The sequence below is a fragment of the Carcharhinus amblyrhynchos genome, unplaced genomic scaffold (genome assembly GCF_965287045.1).
Source record: "Carcharhinus amblyrhynchos unplaced genomic scaffold, sCarAmb.v2.hapA scaffold_451, whole genome shotgun sequence".
Taxonomy (NCBI): Eukaryota; Metazoa; Chordata; class Chondrichthyes; order Carcharhiniformes; family Carcharhinidae; genus Carcharhinus; species Carcharhinus amblyrhynchos.
This window is the reverse complement of record NW_027650191.1, coordinates 110,649-135,000: the sequence shown is the minus strand read 5'-3', so window position 1 is coordinate 135,000 and position 24,352 is coordinate 110,649. Positions and strand designations below refer to the sequence as shown.

The 24,352-nt window shown below is 52.1% G+C and overlaps 1 protein-coding gene across 1 annotated transcript in view; it reads right to left on the bottom strand.

The window, feature by feature from the left end:
- Positions 1-24,352, bottom strand: part of LOC145339409 (acid-sensing ion channel 1C-like) — a 63,949-nt gene that overhangs the window by 4,321 nt on the left and 35,276 nt on the right. The window contains exons 2-5 of the mRNA XM_080183860.1: positions 6,156-6,306; positions 3,243-3,370; positions 2,349-2,499; positions 451-507 (exon numbers count right to left, since the gene is read on the bottom strand). Of these exons, the coding sequence (XP_080039986.1) occupies positions 451-507; positions 2,349-2,499; positions 3,243-3,370; positions 6,156-6,306 (487 nt within the window). The remainder of the gene's footprint in view (positions 1-450; positions 508-2,348; positions 2,500-3,242; positions 3,371-6,155; positions 6,307-24,352) is intronic.

Sequence of the window (24,352 nt, the reverse complement as noted above, 5' to 3'; positions counted from 1 at the left end):
CAGTTGGACTTTAACCTGGTGTTGTGAGACTTCTTACAGAATTTTGGAGATCCAGGACTGCTCTGGGCTCTTGAGGAATGAGAGGGAGGCAGTGGCTTCGTGATATTGTCACCGGGGTCTTGTAATCCAGAGATCTGGGACCTGGGTTCAAATCCCACCATGGCAGACGGTGAAATTTTAATTCAATTAAAAGTCCAGTGATGTCCGTGTAACCATTGTGGACAGTCATAAAAACCCATCTGGTCAAGAATTGTCCAATTAGGTAAGGAAGAATCTATTCAAATTCTGATTGGCTGTGGAGGGTGTGACACTGAGGATGGAAGTGGTGGGTGACCAATGGGTGAGGTCACTGGAGGGGGGGGGGGGGGGGGGGAGGGGGGAGGGTTGGGTCTGTCGGACGAATCAGCGACATTTGATGTGAAGAGAGTATCAGTGACTGTGGGAACTTACCCAAGGCTGGGTCTGCGCAGTCCTTATACTGTTCCGGTGTGCATACATCAGCGTTCCCTGTGAGAGACAGAGAGACGGGGATTTAATCAGCCTTTTGGCACCTAAAGAACATTCAACAAAATACTGCAGATAAGGGCAGCACGGCAGCACAGCGGTTAGCACTGCTGCCTCACAACGCCAGAGACCTGGGTTCGATTCCCAGCTCGGGTCACTGTCTGTGTGGAGTTTGCACATTCTCCCTGTATCTGCGTGGGTTTCCTCCTGGTGCTCTGGTTTCCTCCCACAGTCCAAAGATGTGCGGGTTAGGTGGATTGGCCGTGGTAAAATTGTCCCTTAATGCCCTAAGATTCTATAGGTTAGGGGGATTAGTGGGATAAATACGTGGGGTTATGGGAATGGGACAGGGCTGGCTCTGGGTAAAATATCCTGTCGGAGAGTCAATGCAGACTCGGCAGGGCCTCCTTCTGCCTTATAAGGAACCTCTGATTCTACACCGGAAATCTGAAACAGAAGAGAAAATGTTTAACTAGTCAGATAGTGCGAGTGACCCAGAGGTCATGGGTCAGTGACAAAGGTCAGGGTTCAGTAACAGGTCACAGTTCAGTGGCAGAGGTCAGGGTTCAGTGACAGGGGCCATGGGTCAGTGACAGAGGTCATGAGTTAGTGACAGAGGTCAGGGTTCAGTGACAGAGGTCAGGGTTCATTCAGTGACAGAGGTCAGGGTTCATTCTCCCAATAAACCTGCAATTTCTTAAAATTTGCTTTCTAACATTGTGATTAAACCCGCCGTCCCCACACTCTCCTCCCGTGAATTCCAGACCTTAACCCCTTGCCCCGTGAGAGCTTTTTTTTTCATATTGCCTTTACTTCTTTTACCAATTTCTTTGAGTCTGTGCTGTCTCGTTCTCGATCCTTCCACCAACGGGAGCAGTGTCTCCCGATCCAGCCCCTCATACTGTAACCAGACCCCCCCCCCGCTTCGAGCTGCGGTCCCTTTCTGTCTGGGAGCTCTGACCTCTCTCACACGGCTGCTGTGTATCGAATGTGTCCACCACATCCACAGCATTACCCTCATCGATCCTCTCCGTTCCCTCAGCATTTACGTTAACCACGATCCCCTTTAGAAATCCACGTTTTATAATTAGCCACATTTGTCCAAGTGTTTTCCAGAATTATTATTTCTCGAAGTCTCCCCATTGCTGAAGTTAAAGTGTCCGGCCTGGAGTTACTGCCCTTCTCCCCACCCCACAGGGGCACAACATCGGCAATTCCTCCTGTCCTCCGGCACATCCCCAGAGTCTGAGGAAAACTGGGAGATTAGGGCCACTTTATTCGATATCTTTGGCTCCATCTCATCCAATCCGGGTCAAATTTCATCGTAGAATAGAAATTATAGAATCCTGACAGTGCAGGAGGAGGCCATTCAGCCCATCAAGTCTGCATGGACTTTCAGGCAGCACCTTCCCCAGGCCACCCCCACCCTATCCTCATTACCTTGTATATTTACCCCACTAATCCATCAAACCTACACATCTCTGCACCGTGGGTGGAAACAGGAGCGCCCGGAGGAAACGGCGAGAATGTGTCGGCTCCACACAGACAGTGACCCGAGGCCGGAATCGAACCCGGGTCCGTGGCGCGGTGAGGCAGTGATGTTAACCACCGTGCCACCCACAGGAGCAGATAGTCCAATTCCAGCCTTTCATCCATGTGAAACCTTCCGAATTTCCCTTTCACCGTGACCTGGATCAGATCCCCTTCCTTGGTAAAGACCTATTGTTAAACTTTAACATTATTTTGGTTGCTCAGGTGTACAAGACAAGAGGCTGGATCTGTGAATAAGACAGTTCCTGCTAATCCACTCAGGGAGGTGTCTGTCTGGGTCGCTGGGACATTACCTGGCATGTGTACCATACGGCAGTTGCAATTCTCCACAAGGTAGCGTGTTTCACAGTCGATCCTGCACGCGGTGATACTGTAAGTACTGAAGAAGCCAGAGTTTATGTTTGTCATCCTGCAGTCACCCCAGGGTGGAGGGAGATACATGATCTGGACGGACACAGAGACAGAGAGACAGGTTCCCCACTGTAGCACAAACCAATTCTACCCAAACCACCCCCCAGCCCAGGGGCACAAACGTCAGCCCCGTATGGTTTGGGTTACGCCTCAGCTACCGAGGGTGTTTGCAAAGTGACCATCCCGTTTAAACCGAGAGTATCCCAAATATCAAACCTCATTCCCCTTCCCAACTGTTTATGCTTCAGTTTTCAGGAATTATTTTCCTTCCACCTTTTGATGCACCTCCTGAAGATCTCCCTTGACCCTTGTAACCCTTGACCTCTGTGACCCTTCACCCCTAACGCCCTTGACCCCTGAAACCATAAAACATGAGACAGAACAGAATGAGGCCCCTCGGCCCATCGAGTCTGCTCCTCCATTCAATCATGGCTGATATTTCTCTCATCCCCATCCTCCTGCCCCTTCCCCATTGCCCCTGACCCCCCCTCATCACTCAGGACCCTCTCGATCTCCGTCTTAAAGACTCTCAGTGACCCCTGAGGAACCTTTGACAATCTGAACTCTGAAGACACTGACCCCTCACCCCCGAAAGCTCTGTGGCTTTGACGATATTTTAACTTGTTCCTTTTGCTGCCTCAGTCACTCTCAGAAAACTGACATCGGCTTACACCGAGTTTACAGCACGGGAACAGGCCATTCGGCCCAAACCTGCTCCCCTGGTTTCTGCGGAATGTTCCCCCTGGGTGAAGCCACAAACCGGAGAGGTACGTTACCCGCTGCTCCTGGGTGGAAACAAAGGTCTGGAAACCTGGAGCCACCCCGAAGCCCAACTCGTGAATATAGGGAGGCTCATCCTGAGTGTGGATCTGAATCTTCAACCCCGCCTCGAAGGAGGTTTCCTCTACAGGTAGGAACGGCACAGAGAGGGGGAGGGAGGGGGGGACGGGGAGGGGGAGGGGGAGGGAGAGGGAGAGGGGGAGAGGGGAGGGAGAGGGGGAGGGAGAGGGGGAGAGGGGAGGGAGAGGGGGAGGGGGGGGAGAGGGGGAGGGAGAGAGGGAGAGGGGGAGGGGGAGGGAGAGAGAGAGGGGGAGAGGGAGAGGGGGAGGGGGAGGGAGAGGGGGAGAGGGGAGGGAGAGGGGGAGGGGGAGGGAGAGAGAGAGGGGGAGAGGGAGAGGGGGAGGGGGAGGGAGAGGGGGAGAGGGAGAGGGAGAGGGGGAGGGAGGGGGGAGAGGGGGAGGGAGAGAGGGAGAGGGGGAGGGGGAGGGAGAGGGGGAGGGAGGGGGGAGAGGGGGAGGGAGAGAGGGAGAGGGGGAGGGGGAGGGAGAGAGAGAGGGGGAGAGGGAGAGGGGGAGGGGGAGGGAGAGGGGGAGAGGGAGAGGGAGAGAGGGAGAAAAGATATTGATGAATAACAATAACATCACTGGAACCCTCCCATATCTTTCTGACCTCCCGATCTGACTATTTCAGCTCTCGCCTTCCCATTCCGCCAGCTTCCACCCTCCCCAGACTTCAACCATCCAGAATTCCACTTCCTGGGGAGATTCCCACTCCACAGAAACATCGATCGGAGCAGGAGGCCATTCAGCCCCTCGAGCCTGCTCCCCCATTCATCACCCATCATGGCTGACCATCTAACTCAATAGCCTAATCCTGCTTTCTCCCCATAACCTGTGACCCCATTCACCCCCCAGTGCGATATCCAGCCGCCTCTTAAACACAGTCAATGTTTTGGCATCAACTCCTTCCCGTGGGAATGAATTCCCCAGGCTCACCGGGTGAAGAAATGTCTCCTCATCTCCGTCCTAAATGATCTACCCCCAATCCTCAGACTATGACCCCCTGGTTCTGGACTCCCCCACCATCGGGAACATCCTCCCTGCATCTACCCTGACTAATCCTGTTAGAATTTTATATCAACCCCCCTCCCCCCACACTGGTTCCCGTTCACTGTTCTCACTGATCTACGGACAAACAAAATGACCGTGAGTTCCTGTTCTGCTCCTTGGGATCCCTGAATCCCTGACATTTCCAGGCAACCTTCCCCCTTCCTCCTCTGCCCCCCCACGGCCCTCATTTTCCAGTTCCCCCTCCCCTTCCCAATACTGGAGGGGGTGCAGAGGAGGTTCATGAGGTTGATTCCGGAGTTGAGAGGGTTGGTTTATGAGGAGAAACTGAGTAAACTGGGGATATACTCATTGGAATTCAGAAGAATGAGGGGAGATCTTATAGAAACATATAAGATTATGAAGGGAATAGAAGCAGGGAAGTTGTTTCCACTGAAATAAATAGGATGCAAGACTGGGCGGAGAAGTGGCAGATGGACTTCAACGCGGATAAATGTGTAGTGGTCCATTTTGGCAGAACCAACTGGATGAACGAGTACACTATCAAGGGCAGGAGTCTCTGCTGTGTTGAAGAGCAGAAGGATCTTGGGGTCCGGGTCCACAGGACTCTTAAATCGGCCTCGCAGGTGGAGGATGTGGTCAAGAAGGCGTATGGTGTACTGGCCTTCATTAATCGAGGGATTGAGTTTAGGAATCAGGAGGTAATGCTGCAACTTTATAAGACCCTTGTCAGGCCTCACTTGGAGTACTGTGCGCAGTTCTGGTCGCCTCACTACAGGAAGGATGTGGAAGCTATTGAGAGGGTGCAGAGGAGATTTACAAGGATGTTGCCTGGATTGGGAGGCATGCCTTATGAAGATAGGTTGAGGGAGCTGGGGCTCTTCTCCCTGGAGAGACGAAGGTTGAGAGGCGACCTGATAGAGGTTTATAAAATGTTGAGAGGAATAGATAGGGTGGATTCTCAGAGACTATTTCCCCGGTTTGAAATGGTCGCTACGAGAGGACACAGGTTTAAGGTGCGGGGAGGAAAGTACAGAAGTGATGTTAGGGGTAAGTTTTTCACTCAGAGGGTGGTGAGTGAATGGAATCGGCTGCCGTCAGTGGTGGTGGAGGCGAACTCGCTGGGGTCTTTTAAAAGACTTCTGGATGAGTATATGGGGTTTAATGGGATAGGGGGTTATAGATAGGCCTGGTAGGTATGGATATGGTGCAACTTGTGGGCCGAAGGGCCTGTTTGTGCTGTAGTGTTCTATGTTCTACGTTCTATGTTCACTGGCGGGTGAAACTAGAACCAGGGGGCATGGTCTCAAAATAAGGGGGAGCAGATTTAGGACTGAGTTGAGGAGGAACTTCTTCACACAAAGGGTTGTGAATCTGTGGAATTCTCTGCCCAGTGAAGCAGTTGAGCCTCATTGAATGTTTTTAAGGTAGGGATAGATACATTTTTGAACAGTAAAGGAATGAAGGGTTATGGTGAGTGGGTGGGTAAGTGGAGCTGAGCCTACGAAAAGATCAGCCATGATCTTATTGAATGGCGGGGCAGGCTCGAGGGGCCAGATGGCCTAATCCTGCTCCTAGTTCTTACATTCCTCCACCCCACACACTCCCCCTCTTCCTCAGCTACCCTTCCCCCGCTCCCCTCCCCATACTCCTGCTTCTATCCCTCCATAATCCACCCCTCTCTTACTTCCCCCCTCGGCCTCCTTCCAACCCTTACACTCCCTCCTCTTCCCTCACCTCCAGACCTCATCTTTCTCCCACGTTCCCTCATCCCTTTCCACACTCGCTTCCTCCCGTCGCCCTTCTCCCTCCCCCACCTTCCCTGGGGTTTTTATTTCTCACCTGTCTTGTCCCACACGGGCAGGTACTCGTCCTGTTGAATGTCCAGCATCACCTCCAGCCCGTTCCCTGTGCCTCCTTTCATTGTGGTCAGCAGGGGACGGCCATCCTTCCCCGAGTTAAAGGTGTAACATTTCCCGTAACGAGTGAAAGTCTGGGTGGAGAGATGGGAATGAGAATGATTGGAAAGTGCAGCAGAAACACGGAGATGATTGGACTATTATAATACAGGAGTAAAGGGTTGGCAACTCTAATTGGCTGAGTTGTGGCTTCCCCCAGTTCCTGTGTAACTCATAAAAGGTGCAGGTGTTGAATAGACGTGTTTGTGGAGAGGAGGTCTCTGCGTCTGAATGATGCACTTCTACCAAGTGTAAACAAACCATGTTGCTTGCTAGGCTGATTATCTGAAATTGGTGCTGGTGTAGTTATTAACACACTCAGGATTGTTCAGAAAGTGCTGACCAATCACACCTCACTGATTTCGTTGTAGAAAGACCTGTCTGGTTGAATTTGAACAAAGCTGGGCAGTTAACTCTTCCATGCTGCATCCTCCGTGGCAATGCCTCCGCCAATCAGAGTCCACTTGCCAACCAGTCAGTGCTGTCTTCTCGTGCAGGGCAATTTGTTGTTGCCCCATTATGGTTCCCCCATAATCTTTGCGCGCTCTCCTGATGAGTGCAGAATAAAAAGCTTCGACAGCATGTACCTTTTTCAGCTATACTCAAAAATTCTGTCCAAACCAGCACTATTTCTTGACGTTTGCTTTTGGGGCTTGCGGGTGTGGATTGGTTGAGTACGGTCTGTCCTCAGCCTATTACAAATGAACATAAGAACATAAGAGGCTAGATAGGTTTCTGATAGACAGGGGAATTAAGGGTTATGGGGAGAAAGCGGGAAAGTGGAACTGATCCACTTCAGATCAGCCATGATCTTATTGAATGGCGGGGCAGGCTCGAAGGGCTAGATGGCCTACTCCTGCTCCTATTTCTTATATTCTTATCACCATTGTGCAGTGACCATGTGAGACAGTTTGATTAACCTGTAGTTTCAATGCTGCAGATCCTGTTCTGGGTAATCGGAGATACTTTACAGATCTGAGAGTGGCAGCATCAGGCCCTTGTACGGGTTTGGACAATACACAATAAACTGATCGGGTTAGTCTGAATCCACAGACTGTGTGTAAGAATTTCCTCACAAAGCTTCACAGGTTCCACCCTGTTCTCCAATTCACCAGTGAAATGGAGCAGGTAAATAGAAACACAAGCAGGAAGAGGCCATTCAGCCCTCCAAACCTGCTCCACCGTTCATTCTGATCCTGGTTGAATGTTAGAATTCACGGTGGCACAGTGGGTTAGCACGGCTGCCCCACAGCGCCAGGGACCCGGGTTCAATTCCCAGCTTGGGTCACTGTCTGTATGGAGTTTGCACATTCTCCCCGTGTCTGCGTGGGTTTCCTCCGGTGCTCTGGTTTCCTTCCACAGTCCAAAGATGTGCAGGTTAGGGTGCATTGACCCGAACAGACCCTGGAGTGTGGCGACTAGGAGAATTTCACAGTAGCTTCATTGCAGTGTTAATGTAAACCTTACTTGTGACCAGTAAATCACTTTTACTCTTAAATTCTTCATTAAGATGGAGAGTGACACAGTTAAGCCTGAGACTAGGATCCTGAACTTGAGGAAAGCTAATTTTGATGGTATGAGATGTGCATTGGCTCGGATAAACTGGTAAAGGATACTTGATAGATTGACGGTGGATAGGCAGTGGCAGACATTTAAAGAACACATGGATGAACTTTAGAAAGGGTCAAGAGTTTCAAGTTTCAAGGTGTCCAGATCACCTACAACCTGTCCTGGCCCCCCCCAACACCGACACTATCATTAAGAAAGCCCCACCAACGCCTCTACTTTCTCAGAAGACTGAGGAAATTTGGCATGTCCGCTACAACTCTCACCAATATTTACAGATACACCACAGAAAGCATCCTTTCTGGTTGTATCACAGCTTGGTCTGGACTCCTGCTCTGTCCAAGACCGCAAGAAACTACAAAAGGTCATGAATGTAGCCCAATCCATCACGCAAACCAGCCTCCCATTCATTGACTCTGTCTACACTTCCCACTGCCTTGGGAAAAGCAGTCAACATAACCAAGGACCCTACACACCCCGGACATTCTCTCTTCCACCTTATTCCTTCGGGAAAAAGATACAAAAGTTTGAGGTCCTGTACCGACCGACTCAGGAACAGCTTCTTCCCTGCTGCTGTCAGACTTTTGAATGGACTTACCTTGCATTAAGTTGATCTTTCTCTACACCCTCGCTGTGACTGTAACACTACATTCTGTAGTCTTTCCTTTCCTTCTCTATGAACAGTATGTTTTGTCTGTATAGCACTCAAGAAACAATACTTTTCACTGTGTGTTAATGTGACAATAAATCAAATCACATCAAATAACAACTATCCATCCCTGTCTGGTGTGAGAGTAAAATGAGGAAGGTGGTTCATCCATTGTTAACAAGGGAAACAGGAGTAGTGTTAAAACCAAAGAGGAGGCAGATAAAGTGACCCAAAAAAGCAGCAAACCTGAGGACTGGGAGAAATTTAAAATCCAGCAGAGGAGGAGAAAGGGTTTAATTCAGAAGGAGAAAACAGAATACGAGAGTCAGCCTGCAGAAAACATAAAAACTGACTGCAAAAGCTTCTATTGATATGTGACGGGAAAAAGATTGGTGAAGACAAATGTGGGTCCCTTACAGTTAGAATCCAGTCATAAAGTCATAGGAGAGATTTACAGCACGGAAACAGGCCCTTCGGCCCAACTTGTCCATTCCATCCAATATTCACCACTAAGCTAGTCTGTATGTGGTCCATATCCCTCTATACCCATCTTATCCACATAACTGTCTAAATGCTTTTTAAAAAACAATATTGTACCCGCCTCTACTACTACCTCTGGCAGCTTGTTCCAGACACTCACCACCCTCTCTGTGAAAAAATTGCCCCTCTGGATCCTATCGATCCTCTTACCTTAAACCTATGCCCTCTAGTTTTACACTCTGCCACCCACCAGCATCCTGGTGACTCTCCCCTGCACCCCCTCCAGTGCAATCACATCCTTCCGATAATGTGGTGACCAGAACTGCACACGGTACTCCAGCTGCGGCCTCACCAAAGTTCCATATAACTCCAACATGACCTTCCTGCTTTTCTAATCTATACTCCGATTGGTAAAGGCAGGTGTCCCATCTGGCTTTTTCACCACCTCATTAACCTGCGTTTCCACCTTCAGAGATCTATCTGAACAAACACACCAAGGTCCCTGTGTACTTCAGAATTTCCCAGTGTCAGGTCTTTCATAGTATATCTCCCTATCAAATTACCCCTTCCAAAGTGTATCACCTCACACTTTTCAGCGTTAAATTCCATCTGCCACTTATCTGCCCATTTGACCATCTTGTCAATATCGTCCTGTAACCCAAGACACTCAACCTCAGTGTTAACCACCCGGCCAGTCTCTGTGTCATCGACAAACTTACTAATCCTATCCCCCCACAATCTCCAATGTCATTTATATAAATGACGAACAACAGGGGGCCCAACACAGATCCCGGTGGTACTCCACTGGTCACTGGCTTCCAGTCACGAAAGCAGCCACTACTCTCTATCTCCCATCATTATGAATCCACCTTATCAGAACACCCTGTATCCCATTCGCCTTCTTCATAAGTAAACCATGTGGGACCTTGTCAAAGGCTTTGCTGAAATCCATGTAAACTACATCCACCGCACTCCCCTCATCCACACACCAGGTTACATGCTCAAAAAATTCAATCAAATTTGTTAGGCTTACCCTCCCTCTGACAAAACCCAGCTGACTATCCCTGATCAAACCTTGCCTCACCAAATGGAGATAGATTCTGTCCTTCAGAATCTTCTCCAGTAATTTCCCAATCACAGATGTGAGACTCACTGATCTGTAATTCACTGATCAGCACTGATCTGCCTCGACAATCTCTCTTAAATAGTGGGGCCACCTACACTGTTCCGCAGTCCCCTGGCACCTCCTGGTATGGAGCTGCCGGCGTTGGACTGGGGTAAACACAGTGAGAAGGCTCACAACATCAGGTTAAAATCCAACAGGTTTATTATAAACCTGTTGGACTGTAACATAGAAACATACACAGAAACATAGAAAAACTACAGCACAAACAGACCCTTCAGCCCACAAGTTGCGCCGATCATATCCCTACCTACTAGGCTTACCTATAACCCTCAATCCTATTAAGTCCCATGTACTCATCCAGAAGTTTCTTAAAAGACTCTATCGAATTTGCCTCCACCACCACCGACGGCAGCCGATTCCACTCACCCACCACCCTCTGAGTGAAAAACTTACCCCTGACATCTCCTCTGTACCTGCTCCCCAGCACCTTAAATCTGTGTCCTCTCGTAGCGACCATTTCAGCCCTGGGAAATAGTCTCTGAGAGTCCACCCTATCTATTCCTCTCAACATTTTATAAACCTCTATCAGGTCACCTCTCAACCTTCGTCTCTCCAGGGAGAAGAGTCCCAGCTCCCTCAACCTAACTTCATAAGGCATGCCTCCCAATCCAGGCAACATCCTTGTAAATCTCCTCTGCACCCTTTCAATAGCTTCTACGTCTTTCCTATAGTGAGGCGACCAGAACTGCGCACAGTACTCCAAATGAGGCCTGACAAGGGTCTTATAAAGTTGCAGCATTACCTCCCGATTCCTAAACTCAATCCCTCGATTGATGAAGGCCAGTACACCATACGCCTTCTTGACCACATCATCAAATGTCAAGTAATATAAATCAAGCATTCAAGCGCAGGAGTAGACCACTTGGCCCCTCAAGCCTGCTGCACCCTTCAAAGAGGAATGGCTAATCTGATTGTAACTTTAACCCCACATTGCTGCCTACACCCCGATAACCTTTTGCCCCCCCCTTGTTAATCAGGAATCTATCTCACTCTGCCTTAAACCCATTCCGAGACTCTGTTTCCACTGCCTTTCGAGGCAGAGATCCTTCAGCGTCTCTCACTGTATTGTCTCAGCCTGAGAACCTGGCTTTGCAGGTTAATACTGGTGTAAACCATTAATACACCATTCATGTTCCAGTAAGATTCGGTATTTGTTTATATGACAGAATCTCAATTTACTCACTTTTTAACATATCAGATTACGTTGGTGATAAACAAAACAGCAAAGCACTTTGTTTAACGGGAGTCAGGGGTGAAATCTGGTCTGTGAGCAAATGGATCCTTTAATGGAACCTTTCCTCTAACACTGCAGTGTATAATGTGTGGTGTAGGATTACAGCCAGAGCTCCGAGTTAGCTGCTGTGTCGCCTCAGTTTTAATCCTCGGCCCGGGCTGGGATGGACCACCCCACGGGTAAAGTGAAGGAGGGAAATCCTGTGAAGGTTAGCGATGGACCAGGAGGTGGGAACTTCTTAGAAACCAGCAAAGGCTGTTAAAAAATAACGAAGGAGAGATTGGAGCATTTAGGGGGTCAGCGATGTAATGGTGTTGTCGCTGGAGTCCACTGTCCAGAGTCCCAGGGTAATGCTCTGGGGAACCCGGGTTCAAATCCCACCACAGCAGATGGTGAAATTTGAATTCAATAAAAATCTGGATTTAATAGTCTAACGATGACCTTGAAACCCTTGTTGATGGGTGGCACGGTGGCACAGTGTTTAGCACTGCTGCCTCACAGCGCCAGGGAACCAGGTTCAATTCCCGGCTCGGGTCGCTGTCTGTGCGGAGGCTGCATGTTCTCCCCATGTCTGCGTGGGTTTCCTCCGGGTCTCTGGTTCCCTGCAAAGGTGTGAGGGTTAGGTTGATTGCCATGCTAAATTGCCCCTTGGTGCCGGGGGGTGCACAGGGTAAATATGTGGGGTTAAGGGGTCAGGGCCTGGCTGGGATTGTTGTCACTGCAGGTTTGATGGACTGAATGGCCTCTTTCTGCACTGTAGTGTTTCTATGATTTGATATCTTGCAGGGAAATTGGCAAGATCACATCTGAAAGACGGAGTAACATTCCGAGAAGCCTAGGAACCTAACACCCATGGAAGTGTACACTAACATTGGAAGCAGATCGGAGAAGGTGCCGTTGGTGGATTTCTGGGATGGAGGGGTTTGTCTTCTGAGGAAAGTTTGAAGAATTTAGTCCTATGGAATTTGGAAGAATGAGAAATGATCTCATTGAAACGTCTAAGATTCTGAGTGGATGGAAGAGGGTAGGGGCTGAATCCCACTCACCTCTTTGTGGCAGGGACCCCAGTACTGGATGCAGTTGAACAATAAGATCTCTCCCATTTAAGAGGGAGACGAGGAGGAACTCTGTCTCTCGGAGGGTGGAACTCTCTTCCTCAGAGGGAAGTGGAGGCTGGGAGATTGAGGCGGAGTTAGAGAGATTATTGGCTGACAGGGAGTGAAGGGAGGGACGTGGAGTGAGGCCACATTCAGATCAGCCAAGACTCTGTTCAACGGCAGAATAGGTTTGATGGGACGAATGGCCTCGTCCTGCTCCCATTCTTTAAGAATTAAAGTAGACGGTGTTTACACACGTGGTACCCGCGGGGGGCTGACCTGATTGGTCAATGTGTGCCTCTGTCGCCATTGGCTGCTCTCGGTCAGTACTCACTAACTCCTGATTGGCTGACTCCGGGCTGGGGTTTGAATGTTGAACCTCAGGGTCTGGCTTCGTCCACAGACGTACAGGGTCACCCAGTGCCCCTGGACAGAGATTATCCTCAACCAACATCACCAACACAGGTGACCCAGTCAGTAATATATCGCTGGTTGTGGGATCTTGCTGTGTGTAAATTGCTTTCTGACTTTCCTACGTTACGACAACTCTACGATCCACAATATCGATAGGAGCGGAATTACAATCCACAAATACTGCATCGTCCTGGCGGGGGATTTGGGGAAATGTCTTTGCTCCGACTGAAGATTGCTGAGAATCCGGGACCCCCCCAACTCCCCCACACATTTCCCACCCACTGTGACCCCCACACTCAGCCTCACTCCCCACCCCGAGCCCGGTCTCTTCCTGTTCAGAATGTGGGACTCAGTGGCCCAGCTGGGAACTACACGAGCCAGGGCTGGATTTCTGGGATCTTCCTGTGCTCTGTGTGCTATTCCCTCTGAGTCACAAACCTTCACCTCATCGGGGCTTTAACCAGCAGCGAACCGGGGATTCAACAGCTGTGTCTATAACAACACAACCGAATCACCAACACGATTTTCACCCTCCTGCGGGTCAGGAGACAATGGAAAGCAGTAATAAACAGCGGAGATTTTCAGTGAGAATTCTGCCCTGTTTCCCAAACCCACTCCCTCCAGCCTGAGTCTTCATGTTTCAGATCAATCACATCAGCAGTTCTCCCACAATAACAGGATCTGAGATTCTCAACTTGCGAAATTGGAGAAGGGGCCAAGAGCCTGGAGATTTGAGATGGAAACTGGAGCCAGACAGAGATTGGAAATCAAAGAGGAAAAGACAAAGAAAGGTCAAATTATCTCACAGATTTGTGTGTGTCTGTGTATCGAAGAGTGTCTATGTATGGTGTGTGTGTCCATGGGTACGTGTGTATGTGTGAGTGTGTGTGTCTGACTGTGTGTGTGTGTATGTGTGTGTGTGAGTGTGTGTGTGTGTGTCTATGTGTGTATGTGTGTGTGTGAGCGTGTGTGTGTGCCCAGTCTTAAACGGCCTGTCCTTTATTCTGAGACCGTGCTCCCGGGCTCTAGACTCACTCAGCCTGGGAAAACATCCCATCCGGATCCACCCTGTCACACCCTGGAAAGAAATTTGTATTTTCCAATGAGATCGCCTCTCTTTGTTCGACAGTCTAGAGAACACTAACTTCATTGCAGTGTTAATGTAAGCCACGATGACACTGATGAATAAATAGACAAATACAGGCCCAGTTTCCACAATCTCTCCTCACAAAGCAATCCCTCCATCCCAGAGATTCATCGGATAAATCATACTCTTGTGATCAGGAGACCAAAATTAAAATAATTGTGTTCACAAACCTGCCAGATTCCAGTCTCTCCTGGCCTTTGTTTGTGATGTTTCTGGGTGTTTAGCTGCGATATTGAGAAGTTCCTTCGTTGTGTCTCTCACGTGAACAGATCATTGTTCCAGACTCTGAGAATCTAGATCATTTTGCAGTCAGTGGCACTGGGCATTAAGGAACAGACATTCCCACAAAATGTTGGGAAGTGAAAAGTTACAGCGAGGACTTTGTGGCGATTTTCATATCAGACGCTCGGGGAGATTGAATGAGGCGAGATTCTTGTTTCACGTTCTTTAGGAAACCTGGGGAACGGCTTCAGGCCACAATTATCGAATTGGTTACAAGGTGCAGAGGCAGCGCTGGCGCTGTTCAGAGTTCTCAGCCTGGGGGGGAGGTTTGGATGGTGGAGTTTGAGAGAGAGTTTTAGATGGAGGAAATAAAAAGAAACTGTTCCCCAGTGTCTGAAGGACAGGTAACCAAAATAGAAAATGCTGGAAAATCTCGGCGGGTCTGACGGCGCCTGTGCAGAGAGGGAATAGAGCCAGGATGGCCATTCCACAGTCCCAGGATATGAAGGAACATTCCTGTGCCGTGAGCGTTTTGGGTTTGGAATTCAGCAGCTGGGAGAGTGCTGCCTTCCATTGGAATAACCACACATTGGAAGCTGGGAATTTGCCCGGTTTCTGGGAACGAGATGCTGGATTTGTACCTGGATCTGAAGCGACAGGACACTGGGCCAGGTACGGGGGGAGGGGGGGAAAGGACATCCTCGGGCTAGCACGGACAAGATGGGCTGAACAGCCTCTTCCCGAGCTGTGACTTTCTGATGGTTCTCTGGATTGGTGACTTTGGGTTGTGTTTGGAAAGAGCTTCTCCTTTTGTTATTTTTAAACATTTTACTTCATTTTTAAAGTTTCAAAACCAAAGCTCAGACTGGAGCCCCTCACTCTCCGAAAACCAAATTCCAGTTCAATCCCCCCCACCCCACCCAGAGAGACAAACAAGACCCAAACTGACAGGAAAAAGCATTGTCCCCCTCCGACCCCGACACCCCCCACACCCCCACTCCCTCAGCACTGACCCTCTGACAGTGCGGCACTCCCTCAGCACTGACCCTCTGACAGTGCGGCACTCCCTCAGTACTGACCCTCTGACAGTGCGGCACTCCCTCAGCACTGACCCTCTGACAGTGCGGCACTCCCTCAGTACTGACCCTCTGACAGTGCGGCACTCCCTCAGCACTGACCCTCTGACAGTGCGGCGCTCCCTCAGTACTGACCCTCTGACAGTGCGGCACTCCCTCAGCACTGACCCTCTGACAGTGCGGCACTCCCTCAGCACTGACCCTCTGACAGTGCGGCACTCCCTCAGCACTGACCCTCTGACAGTGTGGCACTCCCTCAGCACTGACCCTCTGACAGTGTGGCACTCCCTCAGCACTGACCCTCTGACAGTGCGGCACTCCCTCAGCACTGACCCTCTGACAGTGTGGCACTCCCTCAGTACTGACCCTCTGACAGTGCGGCACTCCCTCAGTACTGACCCTCTGACAGTGCGGCACTCCCTCAGCACTGACCCTCTGACAGTGCGGCACTCCCTCAGCACTGACCCTCTGACAGTGCGGCACTCCCTCAGTACTGACCCTCTGACAGTGTGGCACTCCCTCAGCACTGACCCTCCCTATCACTGTGACTCCCTGAACCTCTGATTCTGGCCTCTTGAACACTCGGATTTTTCCGGTGATCCTGAGCTCCGGAATTCTCTCCCTAACCTTTTCCAGACGCTTCTTGGGTCACCAGACCTGATTTCTCCTCATGTGTCCCGTGATTGCTGTGGGGGTTTATGACGATCGATGGTATTTTAGAGGCGGGAGAGAATATTCCGGCTTCTCATCCTCACGGGAAACAGCCTGTTTGTCAACTCCCTTCCGGATCTCACTGAGATCGGCCCTCAGTTTTGACACTCCAGAGTCTAGAAACCCCGCCTTTACAACGCACCCTCACCATTGAACCCTTCCAGCCCCGTGTGCCCCCCAGGGACCCTCAGAGCCTCCCTCTCCGAGGTCAGCCTCTCCTCGAGGAGCCCGGACGCGGTGACTGCCCGTGGGCTCTGCCCGAGAGAGATCCCGTTCCCCGTGAGCTGCTGTCACCACGTGCCGAATCTTTGTATCTCTGACTCACCAGGTCGAAATCCTCGGCCCCGCACTCACTGCTGCGGTAACGACACTCCAGCACCATGTCCCTGATGTCGTGCCCCGTGCGGTCAAACAGCTCTCTCATGTCGTACGTCTTGGTGGGGATGAAGCCGGACAAGTCCGATTTCTGTCCGATCGCCTCCAGGAAGGCGGAATAATCGTATTCCCGAACCCCCAGCAGCCCCCCAAGCCAAAACAGATCGTTCTTGGTGATGCGGGATTTACGGAAACTGTTCTGGTTACAGAGGGTGACAGCTGGAAACAGCATGCTGGAACTGTCCATCTCATCCAGGGTGGTAACGTGGTGATACTGGATATAATAATCTACCCTGTCAGCTACCTGGTACAGGAACAGAGCCAGGGACATGAGGAAGGAAACAGCCCAGAGTAACCGGCGGAAGGTTAAACCCCCCCGCAAAAAGATGTGATTCATCCCGTGTAGGGTGCAGCTATCAGCAAACACCGTGATATCCGAGGGTTTCCTCTCCTCTGGCTCCGATAAACCCATCTCAAACTCTGCTCTGTCCCCCGCCAGCTCTGCCCCTCACCTGCTCTCCCCCTCGCCTGCTATCCCCCTCGCCTTCTCTCCCCCTCGCCTGCTCTCCCCCTCGCCTGCTCTCTCCCTCGCCTGCTCTCTCCCTCGCCTGCTCTCCCCCTCGCCAGCTCTGTCCCTCACCTGCTCTCTCCCTCGCCTGCTCTCCCCCTCGCCTGCTCTCCCCCTCGCCTGCTCTCCCCCTCGCCTGCTATCCCCCTCGCCTGCTCTCTCCCTCGCCTGCTCTCTCCCTCGCCTGCTCTCCCCCTCACCTGCTCTCTCCCTCGCCTGCTGTGTCCTCGCCTCACCCTCTCCTCTCTCAGGCTGTGTGCTGTGCAGAGACCCAGCTCACTGATCGGGGAGGTCAGACAATCCTGGAGTGGAGACACAGCGGTGGGAGTGAAGGGCGAGGACTCAGAGTGAGATCGGGTTACAGGAGCGCTTTGTACTGGAGAGAGAAAGAGAAACAAGGTCAGATTGAACATGAGAGAGCGGCGCAGGGAGAGAGGGGACACAGAGAGAGGGACAGAGAGAGGGACAGAGAGAGGGACAGAGAGAGGGACAGAGAGAGGGACAGAGAGAGGGGACACAGAGAGAGGGACAGAGAGAGAGGGACACAGAGAGAGGGACACAGAGAGAGAGGGACACAGAGAGAGAGGGACACAGAGAGAGGGACACAGAGAGAGGGACACAGAGAGAGAGGGACACAGAGAGAGGGACACAGAGAGAGGGACACAGAGAGAGGGACACAGAGAGAGGGACACAGAGAGAGAGGGACACAGAGAGAGGGACAGAGAGAGAGAGGGACACAGAGAGAGGGACACAGAGAGAGGGACACAGAGAGAGGGACACAGAGAGAGGGACACAGAGAGAGAGGGACACAGAGAGAGGGACAGAGAGAGGGGGACACAGAGAGAGAGGGACACAGAGAGAGAGGGACACAGAGAGAGGGACACAGAGAGAGGGACACAGAGAGAGGGACACAGAGAGAGGGACAGAGAGAGGGGGACACAGAGAGAGAGGGACACAGGGAGAGGGACACAGAGAGAGGGACACAGAGAGAGAGGGACACAGGGAGAGGGACACAGAGAGAGGGACACAGAGAGAGAGGGACACAGGGAGAGAGGGACACAGAGAGAGGGACAGAGAGAGGGGGACACAGAGAGAGAGGGACACAGAGAGAGGGACACAGAGAGAGGGACAGAGAGAGGGGGACACAGAGAGAGAGGGACACAGAGAGAGAGGGACACAGAGAGAGGGACACAGAGAGAGAGGGACACAGAGAGAGGGACACAGAGAGAGGGACAGAGAGAGGGGGACACAGAGAGAGGGACAGAGAGAGGGGGACAGAGAGAGGGGGACACAGAGAGAGGGACACAGAGAGAGAGGGACACAGAGAGAGGGACACAGAGAGAGAGGGACACAGAGAGAGAGGGACACAGAGAGAGAGGGACACAGAGAGAGGGACACAGAGAGAGGGACACAGAGAGAGGGACACAGAGAGAGGGACACAGAGAGAGAGGGACACAGAGAGAGGGACACAGAGAGAGGGACACAGAGAGAGGGACACAGAGAGAGGGACACAGAGAGAGAGGGACACAGAGAGAGGGACACAGGGAGAGAGGGACACAGAGAGAGGGACACAGAGAGAGAGGGACACAGAGAGAGGGACACAGAGAGAGAGGGACACAGAGAGAGGGACACAGAGAGAGAGGGACACAGAGAGAGGGACACGGAGAGAGGGACACAGAGAGAGGGACACAGGGAGAGGGACACAGAGAGAGAGGGACACAGAGAGAGGGACACAGAGAGAGGGACACAGAGAGAGGGACACAGAGAGAGAGGGACACAGAGAGAGGGACACAGAGAGAGAGGGACACAGAGAGAGGGACACAGGGAGAGAGGGACACAGAGAGAGAGGGACACAGAGAGAGAGGGACACAGAGAGAGAGGGACACAGAGAGAGAGGGACACAGGGAGAGAGGGACAGGGAGAGAGGGACACAGAGAGAGGGACACAGAGAGAGAGGGACAGGGAGAGAGGGACACAGAGAGAGGGACACAGAGAGAGGGACAGGGAGAGAGGGACACAGAGAGAGGGACACAGAGAGAGGGACACAGAGAGAGAGGGACACAGAGAGAGAGGGACAGGGAGAGAGGGACACAGAGAGAGGGACACAGAGAGAGAGGGACACAGAGAGAGAGGGACACAGAGAGAGAGGGACACAGAGAGAGGGACACAGGGAGAGAGGGACACAGAGAGAGAGGGACAGGGAGAGAGGGACACAGAGAGAGAGGGACACAGGGAGAGAGGGACAGGGAGAGAGGGACACAGAGAGAGGGACACAGAGAGAGAGGGACAGGGAGAGAGGGACACAGAGAGAGGGACACAGAGAGAGGGACAGGGAGAGAGGGACACAGAGAGAGAGGGACAGGGAGAGAGGGACAGAGAGAGAGAGGGACACAGAGAGAGAGGGACAGGGAGAGAGAGGGACACAGAGAGAGGGACACAGAGAGAGAGGGACACAGAGAGAGAGGGACACAGAGAGAGAGGGACAGGGAGAGAGAGGGACACAGAGAGAGAGGGACACAGAGAGAGAGGGACACAGAGAGAGGGACACAGAGAGAGAGGGACACAGAGAGAGAGGGACACAGAGAGAGGGGGACACAGAGAGAGGGACACAGAGAGAGAGGGACACAGAGAGAGGGGGACACAGAGAGAGGGACACAGAGAGAGGGACACAGAGAGAGGGACACAGAGAGAGAGGGACACAGGGAGAGAGGGACACAGAGAGAGAGGGACACAGAGAGAGGGACACAGAGAGAGAGGGACACAGAGAGAGGGACACAGAGAGAGAGGGACACAGAGAGAGAGGGACACAGAGAGAGGGACAGAGAGAGAGAGGGACACAGAGAGAGGGACACAGAGAGAGGGACAGAGAGAGGGGGACACAGAGAGAGGGACACAGAGAGAGGGACACAGAGAGAGAGGGACACAGGGAGAGAGGGACACAGGGAGAGAGGGACACAGGGAGAGAGGGACACAGAGAGAGAGGGACACAGAGAGAGGGACACAGAGAGAGAGGGACACAGAGAGAGGGGGACACAGAGAGAGAGGGACACAGAGAGAGAGGGACGGGGGAACGCAGAGAGAGGGACACAGGGAGAGGGACACAGAGAGAGGGACACAGGGAGAGGGACACAGAGAGAGAGGGACACAGAGAGAGGGACACAGGGAGAGGGACACAGAGAGAGAGGGACACAGAGAGAGGGACACAGGGAGAGGGACACAGGGAGAGGGACACAGAGAGAGGGACACAGGGAGAGGGACACAGAGAGAGAGGGACACAGAGAGAGGGACACAGGGAGAGGGACACAGAGAGAGAGGGACACAGAGAGAGGGACACAGAGAGAGAGGGACACAGAGAGAGGGACACAGAGAGAGAGGGACACAGAGAGAGGGACACAGAGAGAGAGGGACACAGAGAGAGAGGGACACAGAGAGAGAGGGACACAGAGAGAGGGACACAGAGAGAGGGACACAGAGAGAGGGACACAGAGAGAGAGGGACACAGAGAGAGAGGGACACAGAGAGAGAGGGACACAGAGAGAGGGACAGAGAGAGAGAGGGACACAGAGAGAGGGACACAGAGAGAGGGACAGAGAGAGGGGGACACAGAGAGAGGGACACAGAGAGAGGGACACAGAGAGAGAGGGACACAGGGAGAGAGGGACAGGGAGAGAGGGACACAGAGAGAGAGGGACACAGGGAGAGAGGGACACAGAGAGAGGGACAGAGAGAGAGAGGGACACAGAGAGAGGGACACAGAGAGAGGGACAGAGAGAGGGGGACACAGAGAGAGGGACAGAGAGAGAGAGGGACACAGAGAGAGGGACACAGAGAGAGGGACAGAGAGAGGGGGACACAGAGAGAGGGACACAGAGAGAGGGACACAGAGAGAGAGGGACACAGGGAGAGAGGGACAGGGAGAGAGGGACACAGAGAGAGAGGGACACAGGGAGAGAGGGACGGGGGAACGCAGAGAGAGAGACAAAGAGAAAGTCGGAGCAAAAATGTAAATCAGACAGAGAGTGAGAGAGACAGAGGAGAAAGAGGGGAATGGAGAGAAATATAGATATGTATGTGGGGAGAGGGAGAGAGCAAATTCTCTCTCAATAACTGAAACATGGCGAAGGGAGGGACAGGACTGGCAGCTCAATGTTCCAGGGTACAGATATTATAGGGAAGATAGACCAGGAAGTGTGGGGGGGGGGGGAGTTGCACTTTTGATTAAGGAAAACATCACAGCCATATGAAAAGGGGATATATCCGAGGTTTGCCCACTGAGTTTACATGGGTAGAACTGAAAAATCAGAAGGGGGAAATCACATTGATAGAATTGTGCTATAGGCCCCCAAATAGTCAGTGGGAAATTGAGGAGCAAATATGTAAGGAGATTACAGGTGGCTCCAAGAAAAATAGGGTGGTAATAATTAGGGATTTTAACTTTCCTAACATTGGGAAAGCCTTAGTATTAGAGGGTTGGATGGAGAGAAATTTGTTGAGTGTATTCAGGAGGAATTTCTCATTCCGTATGTGGATGGCCCGACTAGAGAGGGAGCAAAAGTGACCTCCTCTTGGGGAATAAGGAAGGGCAGGTGACAGAAGTGTCAGTGAGGGATCACTTTGGGACCAGTGACCATAATTCTATTAGTTTTAAGATAGCTATGGAGAATGATAGGTCCGTCCCAAAAGTTAAAATTCTAAACTGGGGCAAGGCCAATTTTGATGGAATCAGGCAGGAACTTTCAAAAGTTTATTGGGGGAGTCTGTGGGAAGGCAAAGCATCGACTGGTAAGTGGGAAGTTTTCAAAACTGTGTTAACCAGGGATCAGGGTAAGTAGATTCCTCTTAGAGTGAAGGGCAAGGCTGGCAGAAGTGGGGAACCCTGGATGATTCGGGATATTGAGGCCCTGGTCAAGAAAGGTAGGAGAATCCAAAACTAGAGGACACAGGTTTAAGGTGAGAGGGGAGAGATACAAAAGTGTCCAGAGGGGCAATATTTTCACACAGAGGGTGGTGAGTGTCTGGAATGAGCTGCCAGAGGTAGTAGTAGAGGTGGGTACAATGTTGTCTTTCAAAAGTGTTTAGATAGTTACATGGGTAAGATGGGTATAGAGGGATATGGGCCAAATGTGGGCAATTGGGATTAGCTTAGGGGTTTAATAAAAAGGGCAGCATGGACAGGTTGGGCCGAAGGGCCTGTTTCCATGCTGTAAACCTCGATGACTCTGTGACACCAAGAAGAAGGAGGCATATGACATGCACAGGCAGCTGGGATCAAGTGGATCCCTTGAAGAGTATAGAGGGTGTAGGAGTAGAGTTAAGAGAGAAATCAGGAGGGCAAAAAGGGGACACAGGATTGTTCTGGCAGAAAAAGCAAAGGAGAATCTAAAGAGCTTCTACAAATACATAAAGGGCAAAAAAGTAACAAGGGAGAGAGTAGGACCTCTTAAGGATCAACAAGATCATTTATGTGAGGATTCACAGAGATGAGTGAGATCCCAAATGAATATTTCTCATCAGTATTTACTGTCGAGAAAAGCAGGGATGTTAGGGAACTTGGGGAAATAAATAGTGATGTCTTGAGGAGTGTACATATTACAGAGAAGGAGGTGCTGGAAGACTTAAAGCCCATCAAGGTAGATAAATCCCCGGGACCTGATGAAGTGTATCCCAGGACGCTGGGGGAGGCTAGGGAGGAAATTGTGGGTCCCCGAGCAGAGATATTTGAATCATCGATAGTCACAGGTGAGGTGCCTGAAGATTGGAGAGTGGCAAATGTTGTGCCTTTGTTTAAAAAGGGCTGTAGGGAAAATCCTGGGAACTACAGGCCAGTGAGCCTCACATCTGTGGTGGGTAAGTTGTTGGAAGGTATTTTGAGAGACAGGATCTACAGGCATTTAGAGACACAAGGACTGATTAGGGACAGTCAGCATGGCTTTGTGAGTGGAAAATCATATCTCACAAATTTAATTGAGTTTTTTGAAGGGGTAACCAAGAAGGTAGATGAGGGCAGTGCAGTTGATGTTGTCTACATGGACTTTAGCAAGGCCTTTGACAAGGTACCACATGGTAGATTGTTGCATAAAGTTAAATTTCACAGGATCCAGGGTGAGGTATCTAAATGGATATAAAATTGGTTTGATGACAGAAGCCAGAGGGTGGTTGTAGAGAGTTACAAGTACTGTCCCTCTCCCTGTGTCCCTCTCCCCGTGTCCCTCTCCCCGTGACCCTCTCCCTGTGTCCCTCTCCCCGTGACCCTCTCCCTGTGTCCCTCCCCCTGTGTCCCTCTCCCTGTGTCCCTCTCCCCGTGTCCCTCTCCCCGTGACCCTCTCCCCGTGTCCCTACCCCTGTGTCCCTCTCCCTGTGTCCCTCTCCCCGTGACCCTCCCCCTGTGTCCCTCTCCCCGTGTCCCTCTCTCTGTGTCCCTCTCCCCGTGTCCCTCTCTCTGTGTCCCTCTCCCCGTGTCCCTCTCTCTGTGTCCCTCTCCCTGTGTCCCTCTCCCCGTGTCCCTCTCTCTGTGTCCCTCTCCCCGTGTCCCTCTCCCCGTGACCCTCTCCCCGTGTCCCTCCCCCTGTGTCCCTCTCCCTGTGTCCCTCTCCCCGTGACCCTCCCCCTGTGTCCCTCTCCCCGTGTCCCTCTCTCTGTGTCCCTCTCCCCGTGTCCCTCTCTCTGTGTCCCTCTCCCCGTGTCCCTCTCCCCGTGACCCTCTCCCCGTGTCCCTCTCTCTGTGTCCCCTCTCCCTGTGTCCCTCTCCCCGTGACCCTCTCCCCGTGTCCCTCTCTCTGTGTCCCTCTCCCCGTGACCCTCTCCCCGTGTCCCTCTGTGTCCCTCTCCCCGTGTCCCTCTCCCCGTGTCCCTCTCTCTGTGTCCCTCTCCCTGTGTCCCTCTCCCCGTGACCCTCTCCCCGTGTCCCTCTCTCTGTGTCCCTCTCCCTGTGTCCCTCTCCCCGTGACCCTCTCCCCGTGTCCCTCTCTCTGTGTCCCTCTCCCCGTGTCCCTCTCCCCGTGTCCCTCTCCCCGTGTCCCTCTCTCTGTGTCCCTCTCCCCGTGTCCCTCTCCCCGTGTCCCTCTCCCCGTGTCCCTCTCTCTGTGTCCCTCTCCCCGTGTCCCTCCCCCGTGTCCCTCTCCCCGTGTCCCTCTCTCTGTGTCCCTCTCCCTGTGTCCCTCTCTCTGTGTCCCTCTCCCCGTGTCCCTCTCCCCGTGACCCTCTCCCCGTGTCCCTCTCTCTGTGTCCCTCTCCCCGTGTCCCTCTCCCCGTGTCCCTCTCCCCGTGTCCCTCTCCCCGTGTCCCTCTGTGTCCCTCTCCCCGTGTCCCTCTCTCTGTGTCCCTCTCCCCGTGTCCCTCTCCCTGTGTCCCTCTCCC